The sequence below is a fragment of the Thamnophis elegans genome, chromosome 14 (genome assembly GCF_009769535.1).
Source record: "Thamnophis elegans isolate rThaEle1 chromosome 14, rThaEle1.pri, whole genome shotgun sequence".
Classification (NCBI taxonomy): Eukaryota; Metazoa; Chordata; class Lepidosauria; order Squamata; family Colubridae; genus Thamnophis; species Thamnophis elegans.
This window is the reverse complement of record NC_045554.1, coordinates 32,556,881-32,568,258: the sequence shown is the minus strand read 5'-3', so window position 1 is coordinate 32,568,258 and position 11,378 is coordinate 32,556,881. Positions and strand designations below refer to the sequence as shown.

Here is an 11,378-nt window from a genome sequence, read left to right as displayed (position 1 = left end):
GGAAAGTCTACTTAGAACTCAAGGTTTTTGGAATAATCATTTCTTAATGCATCACATTTCATGTTGTTCCTTGCAAAAAAGGAACTGCTAATTTTGACTGACCACTTTCTGACATTAATGTTGATGTGTCTAATTTTAGATCAGAAATGATAGTTTGGAGAGCCATAAATCTGAACTACATTCACCCAGGGATGATGTGGGATTGGCTGGAAAGAGGACAAAAATGTCCACTATAGCCATGCCCCAGAAAATTACATGAAAATATAAGCTTCTTCAGATGTATTGGTTTTAGCAAAGAGTTTACCATTTGAGCATTCAAAATCTGTTCTTTCCATATGGGGTACGAGTTGTTTCTACTTATTCCACGAATGATGAATCCACTAATATCAATTGTACTGCAAACAAGGGCTGTGACTGAATTGATGTGCCAATTGTCCTAGATCAAATGGGGAAAAAATATTTTCCAGCAGAGAAACACAAGTGTACAGGACCATAATTTTGACTAACCAATACAGAGCTCTTCTTCTGACTTATCATGGTACACTTAATAGCTGTATTTGCACAACACTTAACCGGATGACTGTATGGTATGGTTAAGTTTATGGTTTAACATGTTCCATGAAGTGGTTGGGTTTGTATTATATGGCAAATCATAAAAATAACACAAGACAAGGATAAAAGTAATCAGACGTACCATGTTACTGTATCTAAATGCAGTTGGTACATCTTTAAGTAACCTGTTCAAAATGTTATACAAAAATAGCCAGTGCATTTAATCCTTGAGCCTATAAATCTGTAACCGTGTTTGCATTTAGGGCACAACTGTTTATATCTGGAACATAGAAAAATGCAGGTTTGTTTTCTGGCCCTGCTCATATAAATGTATCTATAAAGAAAGAAATTTCTTTCAAGTGGTTTGCAGATGGAATGGATGAAGAAAAAATAACTATTTGTCTGCATAAAAGTTCAAGTAATCGCATTTTACATTTGTGTTTGAATTCAGCAAGATCAGTCTGAAATGGTTAATGAATTTAATGCAATTCCTACTATTTCGGCCATAGTTGCAATTTCCTTCTCATTTCTTTTAATGTTTGAATAGCAAAAAAATGTCTGGTTTTTACAAGGGACACCCAAGTCCTGGAACAGTCAGCAAAAATCAACTTCAATATTTAATGTAAACAAGATGATGGTGGAATTTTCAACATGAGTGAATAATAAGGCAAAGCCCGTATGTAAGGTGTGAAATTCTCACAGAATGAAATTCTACTTTGCTCATACAACACAGAAATGCTATGTTTTAAAAAAAATTCAATGGGGTTTTGTTGGATGAGTATCCCAAGGCATGCCAGCCCATTCAAGTGGCTAGTAAACAATGACTGATTTATTGCTAAACATGGAAAGAGTAACACAACAAAGCAAGGAGTTCCATTTTGATATAGCCCTTAGTTTCCCAGAAGCACCTGAAATAGAAAAGCACCTTTAGTCTTGATTGTGCAGCATAGCATTTGTCTAGTTACCACACCTCTGTTGTGTATAGCTATTCACAGTCTCAGCAGCCACTGTTGTAATAAGCCTAAGGGACAGTCTCCTCCTTACGAAGGACTCTGCTGACAAACATCACATTAGCTAACATGTCTCCATAAAATGTCCTGTTTCCCTATTTTAGGCTCTCTGTATTGACTCTGTAGAGAACCACCATGCCAAATATGCCAGTCCAGTGGGTTCGGGATCAGGTTTGGCCATGAAGTGGGAAGATTTCTTAGTCTTATTCCACCCTATGTTCAAAATCCAGTCCATGAAGATTCATCATAAGGTTTACCACTGTGATGTTACAAAGTTGCCATTTTCCTTGACAATTCGGGTGACGTTTGATTCTGGAAAACCCAGTCTTGACAAAATAGAATCAACCTGATGAAGCCTCAGCCCGACATGTTCAAGTCAGCTCTTCCACGTGCATGATTTGCAGCACTGTTTGCCATAAAATTTGTGATTGCAGACACCGTGTTGAGGAACCAGGTGGCACCAAGCGAAGAAGTCCACGCAAGAAGGATCGTCTGTTTTGACGAAATCACAGACAGCATATTTAGTTTACAATTGATATGAAACATAATTAACATTTCACTCCGTGTGTTGCATAGCCTTCACGTCCAGTCAGATTTTTTAAAAAAAAAAAAATGATGAGAACTGTTTGAGAATGTTTCAGAGATTTTGGATATACAACAAAGCTGCTTTCTGTGGATTTACTTGCTAGAAAGAAGGTATCAGCTAACAGTTTGTGAAATTAGTATTTTGCATTATATAGTATTTAGCAGAGTAGTGCTGAGCTAGTTGAGGAATGGAAAGAAAAGGACTTCCATATACAGTACACAAAAAGAATGCCCATAGATGGTATTTATTTTATGAATTATCCTTTCAGCTCAAATCAGTTGTTTTAAGATACTTCACGGGCAAACAATTGATTTGTGGTTCGTGTTCTCTTCTTAAAGCATGTAATCTTGTACTATAGGTCCTATATGCATTAAAAAACAAACTACATGGTCATTAATGTACTGAAATGGGTTAGGAAAAACTGCAGCAAACGTCAGCTATTTCTGAAGTGAAAAAAACACCTTTCATTTTACTCTTAATCGCTCAAAACAAAAAGGCAGAGGAAAGTGCCAATATAATATCAGAACATTTAGTTTAGTATTTTCTTCTGACTGAGAAATACCCTACAGCAGGGCTGCCCACACTGGGCAACTTTAAGACTTGTGGACTTCAACTCCCAGAATTCTCCAGTCTTAAAGTTGCCAAGCTTGGGCACCCCTGCCCTACAGTTATGGGAATAAAAGAGCCTCAGAATGATGATGGATGATGACGATGATGATGACAGTACCCTGTTTCCCCCAAAATAAGACCTCCCTGGATAATAAACCCAATCAGGCTTTTGAGTGCATGTGCTAAAATAAGCCCTCCCCCGAAAATAAGCCCTCCCCAAAAATATTGCAACACAGCAGCAGCCATGAGGTGACCACGCTCGCCACCTCCTGCATCTCAAAAATAATAAGACCTCCCCAAAAATAAGGCCAAGTGCTTATTTCGGGGGGGGGGGGTTCAAAAGAAAATAAGACCCTGTCTTATTATTTGGGGAAACATGGTAGTATTAATAGTTAGTTTACTTCTCTCCTATCCTACACAGCCTCTTTTCCTGGGTATTTAGAATAGGTTTGACCATTTTCCTTCATAACTCTGATTTCATTAACTTCCAATTCTCCAAATGGTATTGATTTTTAGCCAAATGTACCCAAAAGTGGTATGGCTCCAAAAGAAAGACTGGTGGTGTGCTTTCCTGGGGCTGCATTATGTCAATTTCTGCTCTCCAGTAACCAATTGCAGCTTCCCAGAGATGTAGATTTTTTTAAAAAAACAACCTTATCAAGACTGCCATTGACCCTGGGGATTTTTGCCGGCAAATCAGAGGTAACATAGTTGTATAACTTTCGACAGTCTTTTGTTTAGAGAAAGAGAAGAAAAACCCCTTGGCTGATGCAGCTTCTCCAGGGGAAAAAAATAAGCTTGACGTTCTGAATTCATTGCAACTCATCTTCCAGATACGAGCATCCAGTAGGACTGGAGAATGGAACCATTTTCTCACCCAAAACTGTTTGCTAATTTGTTCAATTTTGGAGAAGCAGCGATGAAACGTGAAGCTTGGTCACCTTCGTAAATAGCTCAGCCAGCCAACAGCATGCATGGTTTTCTTCCAAGAAAACTAAATTGACTTATAGTTTTGCAGTTTACAGGACATAACAAGATACTCAAGACGACCAATGGAGCAGATCAGCTTGTCTAGGGAAGCATGTTCATTCTCTCTTAAAAACCTCTTTTCCCCCCCTTCTTCTTTTTTGCCCCCATCCTCTCTCAATGTTTCTCTGAGCAATGTGTTGGGTGAATGGAAGTGTTTGGCTTCAGTGCCGTTCAAGCACAGCTGGCCGTGTTCGCTGGTGGAGAATGATTAAAACCACAGTGAGGAAATAATTGATCTCTAGAGTCCAGAGATCTAGTTGTGAGAAAGCAAAAAAAAAAAGAGGTTTCTGCAGCTGGGAAAGGAGAAAGCTAAACCAAAAATGAGTAATAGGATCCATTTAGAGGAGTTTCGTTTTCCTACTATGCTTCCTTATATGAGATAGAAATTGTTTCTGTGTGCATAGAGCAACGCTAAAAATGGGTAAAAGGAACCACATGAATTTATTGGAATAATACTTTTTCAAAGGTCCAGGCTTCCGTGCATATACCAGAAAAGCTATGTTCTGGAAGGAATCAGGCAGAAGCTCTAGAAAGAAATATGTTCTGGAAGGAATAAGAAAGCCATGATTTTAGATAGAGAATCTTTCCTTCTTTCCTACCTATGATGCAGAAAATATTGATAGCTCAGGACTGTGATGGCGAACCTATGGGATGAGTACCAGAGGTGGCACACAGAGCCCTCTCTGTGGGCATATGTGCCATTGCTAGCTGCTCTTCTGGTTTCCTATGCATACATACGTGCCGGCCAGCTGGTCTTTGCGGGCACCAGAGCACCAGAAAACAGCCCAAGAAACATCTTATATACCGAATACAGCCGCTTTTGGCCTCCTGAAGCCCCACCCCTGCATCCCATTTTGGCAAAAATGGGTGAAAATGGGCCATTTTTTGCAAAAAAAGGGAGGTGTTTTTCCCTTCCTCCAGCCCCCAGGAGCATTCTGCAGGCTTCAGAATGCCCCCATTTTTGCGAAAAACTGTCCATTTTTTGCCCATTTTCTTTCCAAAACAGGGGCATTTTCCCCTTCCCCCAGTTCTGCTGAAGCCTGCAGAGTGCTCCTGGGGGCCAGGGAGGACAAAAACGTTTATTTTTTCTTACCTACCTCTTCGAAATCTGCCAGTGTTTTTGATTTTGTAAAACCGTTTTTACCTTTCTTCTCAGGAGCAAGGCAGAAATTAGTATTGCAGGCTCGTGACATTGCAGGCTTCTGGTGAAGCAGACACCCAGTGGCTGGCTGGCCTTGAAGGAGACACTGCACACTCCGTGTTTGTACTCCCCCACCGCATGTCACTGTGCACTGTAGGTGGGATGCAGGAATAAGAAATTAAATCTTCACCCATTCCCCATTTTTTATACACAGGCAGTCCTCACAAGTACAAGGGAGTCCAAAATTTCCATTAACAAGCAAGGAAGTTGTTAAGTGAGTTGTGCCCCCTTTTTACAACATTTGTTTTGTCACAGTTGTTGAACGAATCTCTGCAATTGTTAAATTAATCATGCATTTGTTAAAGCAAATCTGGCTCCCTCTCCCCCCCCCCCCCAAGTCATTGACTCTGCTGGTCAAAAGCCATCTGGGAAAATTACAAATGGTAATCACATGAACCCTATGGTAGTGTGATTGTCATAAATGCACATTCGCCAAGTGCCTGAATATTGATCATGTGGCCATGGGGATGCTGCAACTGTCGTAACTGTGAAAAGTGGTCATAAATCACATATTTAATAGTGCTATTGAAACTTTGAATGGTCACGAAGCAAAGGCTTGCAAATTGAGGACTGCCTGTAATCGTTATGCATGAAGTTGCAGGTTTTACCTGGATCTAATCAAATACAATTTAAAGTTCCCTATACAGTAGTTGAATTCATAGGATGAATTTGTGTCATTTAGTTTCTCCATGCTCCTAAACTCCATGGATTGGCTGTTATGAAAATAAAGTGAAAGGAAGACACACTTATGTCATTTTGACCTTCTCCAAGGAAAGGTACGATTGATATATAATTAATACTTTCATGAACTCTTCTCTTTTTAATGATCTCTTTATAAAGATTATGACCATCTCCAAAACTATCAAAAAGTACAGGATCATTTCAATATTTATTTTTTTAAAACAAATAATTGCCATAAAAGTTACTCTCCATTTCTATATCTATTTGTAGTCGGTGATGTCAGTTTGCATTAAAGTTAATTCCAGTTCATTAATAGTTTGTTTTAGGTTGGAGAGGTTGTGCTCTATAATTGATATTTTTCAATGAACATATGTAGTTATTTAGTAAGATATGCCTACTTTGGCATTAGTACCCAATTTTCCCCCTTTAAGGGCTTAATCATTATAGAGATTAACTCAATTTTTCCCTAGTTAGCATAGTTTCTAGTTAAGTAGAAATTTCAATCTAGATTTTAGTAATCCATGTCCAACACTATACTACACTTGCTTTCATTGGAACATGACTCCATCTAGAACATTCAACATAGAATAGGGTTAATAATAGGATTGCAAGAGACCTTGGAGGTCATCTATTCCAACCACCTGCTCAAGCAGGAGACTCTATATCATTCCAGACAAATAGCTATCCAGTCTCTTCTTTAAAACTTCCAGAGATAGAGCAGCACAACTTTCGGAGTTAAGCCGTTTCATTGATTAATTGTTCTCATTGATTTCTCCTTAGTTCTAGGTTAAAGTTCTTTTTCATGATCTTCCACCCTGTTACTTCTTGCCTGCCCCTCGGGTGCTTTGTAGAATAGATTGAGCTCTTCTTCTGTGTTAAAGCCCCTCGAGCACTAGAGTTGTGTTCAGTCTGGTTCAATATGATCTTCTCCCTTGACATCAGAACTCCAAATACACAGAAGTAACTATAAGTGGCCTTTTAAAATATTTTTTTTACCTCTTTCATCTAGAGTCACTTGATAGCAGAGAGTGGGCAAGCTGTCTGCTGTCCCAAAACTTCTCATCTGCTTTTGCTCACTGCCAAATCTGAAAACCCATCAACTAGGCTGAACTTGCAGAGAAGTGCTGAGAGATAAGCACACTTTAAATTATTTCTTCTTTGCTTCTTTGTTGGAATTTATATTGCCATGGGCAGTTAGGAAATTTGAGGAACTTGCTCTGCTATTCTATGCAGGAACAAATAATGAGTTATTACAAGTCTACCTAGAAGAAATTCCCTGAAGCGCTGGTGATGTATGTGAATGTGTCTACCAACGCTGTGTCCACAAGACAAATACAATCATTTCCATCAGATTATTAAACTTGAGCATCCTCTTTTGGCCTGTCAAATGAATCTTAGAGCCAGGTGACCCATGCAATGGAATAAGTTCCAAAACACAGAAATGTGTTTGCAAGGCAACACGCTACTCCAGACATCATAGTACTTAGGGAAATGCAGACAGCCTTTTGTTGGTCCTTGAAAACATGGATTGTGCCTGAAAACCTAAACGGTTCAAGTACCGTGCAAGTCTTTGAAGAATGAGTTGGGGAAAAAAGCACAACATGCACAGGATCACAACTGCAGGGATTTGTTGAACTAAGGGACAAACTTCAACTGCAACAATTGACTTAGCTCCACTAGTTTAATTACAGTTAATCCACAAATTACAATTGTAATGGAGCATGCCCACCATGGTTGTAAGTTGCGATGGTCATAAAGCAGGACATTGTGAGACTGGCCTGGTTTTATTACCATTAGATGGAAGTTAAAAATGGTGGGAAAAAGTGTTGTCTCCAGATCTTATATGTTTTAATTATTACTCCCTTTCTGGGTAGGGAAGCACCCACAGGTCCTTTTCTGAAGATTTACACACAACCCAAAATTTGCAATGAAGAAGCTGGCATAATTGTAGGCGTCTATATATGTTGGCCCTTGCACAATGGTGATACATTTAGCTCTTTATTCCCCAGTGAGTTCGAGGACTTGCATATTCATAGCCTCTTAGTTAGTCTGCACCTGAACATCCTTACCTGCTGCCAAGGTGAAGAATACCACCCTGATATCCTATTGTACAGAGGATGCATAGGACATGGTCCTTGGTGGCATACTTCTTCCAAATCAATGCTTGGCTTTTTAAGATTTCGACAGCGGCGCAATGGGAAAGTGATCAATTTGCCACCAATACTTTTCTCAATGCACTGCATTTCTCGCCTCCTAATACCCGGCCCACAGGTAGAAGAACACTGCGGACAATAAGAGATGTACAGAGGTTCATTTAAAGCTGGTTTGCAAAACATACAGCCCACCACCAGACACACTGTAAGCTATAGATCCTTTCAAAATTGGGATTTTTGTGGAGCTAAGTAGTAACATGAATTCTTTCAGAAGCTGAGAGAACCAATTTTATCCTTACAATCCCTACCCATCCCTAATGAGGCTCCCTATGGGTTCTGGCCAGAGGAGGGATTCAGCAAGTTCTGACTGGTTCTGGTAGCGGAACTGGTAGCAGAAATTTTGAGTAGTTCAGAGAACCAGCAAATACCACCTCTGGCTGGCCCCGTCCCCATCTATTCTCTGCCTCCTGAGTCCCAGCTGATTGTGGGTGCTCTTCTTCTGGGGAAGCACAGGAAAATGGAGCTGGAAAGCAAGTTAGTGTGGTGGGGAAGGAATGGGGAGTTTACAGTATCCTTGCCCTGGAGTGGGGTGGAAATGGGGATTTTGCAGTATCCTTCACCTGCCACACCCATGGTCTCATTAATTTTTGAAATGTGGCTCTTGACATGTTAAATAAAGCCCACAATGGCTCTTCAACTGCCCAATGGTGCATGTGTCTGATTCCAAAGGTATGTCCATCTCTGGTGATTAATCAATCAGGTCATACCAAGAGTGAAATCCAGCAGGTTCTGGAGAAACAGTAGCAGAAATTTTGAGTAGTTCAGAGAACCGACAAATACCACCTCTGGCTGGCCCCAGTATGGGGTGGGAATGGAGATTTTGCAATATCCTTCCCCTGCCATGCACACCAAGCCACAGAACTGGTAGGGAAAATGTTTGAATTTCACCACTGGGTCATACTATTGATCCAATCAGACCCATTTGGTCTACACAAACTCCATTCAAATGGCAATTTATTAAGTCAACCAGTAACACACCTCTTAACAGTTTTACAGATACATGCAGTAATCATAGCTTCTTTGGCCAATACTTGGGTTTTTTTCTTTCTCTTTCCCTAAAAAACAATGCTATGTTTGGATACTTCTGTTGCTTAGCCTTAAAAGCTTGGACAAGATGCTCATGTGTGTCAGTCTTGTCTTCTGGCAATTGACTGGGCAAGTCCCTGCAAGGCATTTTGGTGACATTTTCAGAAGTGGTTTGTCATTGCCTTCCTTGTAGGACTGAGACAGTATCACTGGTACAAAGCTATCCAGGTGACTTTGGTACCCAGGGCAGGACTAGGACTCACCAGCCCAGTATTTTTAATCACTATCCCAAGTGACTCAATAACACATTCTACTTGATGTCTTTATTGATGATAATAGCAAGTTGCATTTTCCATGTTTTGCATTCATTAGCTTCAGCTCTTTATTCCCCTAAATTTAATGTCCCAAGTCTTTGTTAAATAGAGTGCTGCTTCCCTCTGCCCTTTAACTATTAGGTTGTGAGAAGCTTCTTAGTGAAAGGACAATGAGAAATAGGAAAATAAACCCTGAGGCGTTTCTCAATAACTCCTAATATTGACAATGGACCAAGTCTTAATCCAGCAAAGTTCCAAGATTCTTAAATCTATAGAAGGGTGGGTGGGACATTTGTAACAACAGAGTATGTATCCTTGTAGATTTTTCATGTTGTGTTTTATAGACAAGCCTCATTACATGACTCAAAAGAAGCGTCGTTGCTTTACCTCACTCCATGCGGAAATCACCCATTGAAGACGCTCATTTTTAGGGCATCGTCCCAACACGCAGGTCTGTTGCATTTCTGGCTTGTTTTGGCTGTTGCACAAACTCTCTGGCACGATTCTTAAGATAGATGTGCCTACACTTCTGCAGGAAACCTCACGTTTCATTATGCCTCGTCCACAGGTTTTGGAACACTTTATGGGAGAAAGTCTGATGTTAGTGACCTTAAAACTGAGCCTGTTCTCCTGTCTTAGGACAATAAACCAAATAAATTTCATCCCATTCTGAGTTATATGCTACATATATAATCCCCCATCTTTCCTCCAAGAGAAAATCCAAACATATTACATTCCTAGAAATATTTCCAGTGCAGCTATTTATTTATTTATTTATTTATTTATTTATTTATTTATTTATTTATTATCCTACTTTTCTGTTTCTTCAACAACTATAGTAGTTTAAAGTAAAGGGAAAGGTTCCCCTCCGACATATGTGTAAGTCATTCCTGACTCTAGGGGATGGTGCTCATCTCCATTTCAAAGCCGAACAGCCAGAGCTGTCCGAAGACATCTGACTGGTATGACTCAATGCCGAAGGTGCATGGAGCACTGTTACCTTCCCGCCAAAGGTGGTCCCTATTTTTCTACTTGCATTTTTACATGCTTTCAAACTGGTAGGTTGGCAGAAGCTGGGATAAGTAACGGGCACTCACTCTGTTATGCAGCACTAGGGATTTGAACTGAACTACAATGCCTTAAACCAGGATCCCTTAACTTCATTGTGGATCTTAAAGCTATGCTCAGATTATATATTGAGTTATCTATCAGGCCAGAACAAATTATATATTCTTATTCTTAGTCATCATTTTCTGGGCTTTTATGAAACAAGGAGAGTGTTCACCATTTCCACCCCACTCAATATACTCCAGCACTTAGACAGCTTTTGCGAGTATTTGTCAGGAATTAGCTACCAGTTAGATTCACCAACAGCCCTCTGATTCATCCACAAGCCCTCCGAAAGCTGACTGCATTTTGCAAAAGAAAAGCCACTTCAACCTCGTCCTGCAAACTCTACTGTATCCCAAACACCAAACATTTTTTTTGCTAGCCACTTCTAGCTGTAACTCGGGCTAATGATAGATGAAGCGATGTGTTTCAGAAAAGTAAGATAATACTCTGCTGTCTTAAAGAATGTTCATTAAGAGAAAGAATTTGACAGGGGGTGCTTTCATAGCTGGGGCTCCCCCCACCTCTTTTTTTTCCAGAAGAGGCTGAAAGATTTTTGTGCAACAGCATATTCGCTTAAATGAAATCTGGGATACGTCTGTCTTGGCAAGTGTACAAAACAGCAAGACTTTGTTTCACTCCAGTGAAAAGGCTGCTAGACATTTCATATCTTTCAGAAAAGGGGTGTGTGTGTGTGTACATATTGGAATTTGCCTGAGGCCCTATGCTCCCAACTCTGCTTTTAAGAGCAGGTCTTTACTATATTATGATATTAGGTTGCTTGAAATGATACATTATCTAAAGGGGAGGGAAAAGAAACATCCTTCATTTTGCTGTGTGCTGCTGATCATAACTGAATGTTGAATGCCTACTTTGGAAAAAAGAATTTACATATGCTTAGTGAAGTAATCAATAATAGCTATCTCTACCTTATTTGTTTTTTTATTCCTTCTTAGTACTCCGCTACGGAAAGTTTAATTTTGCCCAGCTATGTGTCATTTTCCGCCTCTTCTGATCTAGGCTTCCCAAGAGCATGAAGCAAACTCC

At 39.9% G+C, this 11,378-nt stretch overlaps 1 protein-coding gene across 1 annotated transcript in view; it reads right to left on the bottom strand.

Moving 5' to 3' along the window:
• Positions 1-891: 891 nt before the first annotated feature.
• Positions 892-11,378, bottom strand: part of ADAMTS18 (ADAM metallopeptidase with thrombospondin type 1 motif 18) — a 100,583-nt gene continuing 90,096 nt past the window's right edge. Inside the window, exons 19-22 of the mRNA XM_032231103.1 lie at positions 9,609-9,800; positions 7,738-7,950; positions 4,931-5,078; positions 892-2,054 (exon numbers count right to left, since the gene is read on the bottom strand). Of these exons, the coding sequence (XP_032086994.1) occupies positions 1,939-2,054; positions 4,931-5,078; positions 7,738-7,950; positions 9,609-9,800 (669 nt within the window). The 3' untranslated portion in view covers positions 892-1,938. The remainder of the gene's footprint in view (positions 2,055-4,930; positions 5,079-7,737; positions 7,951-9,608; positions 9,801-11,378) is intronic.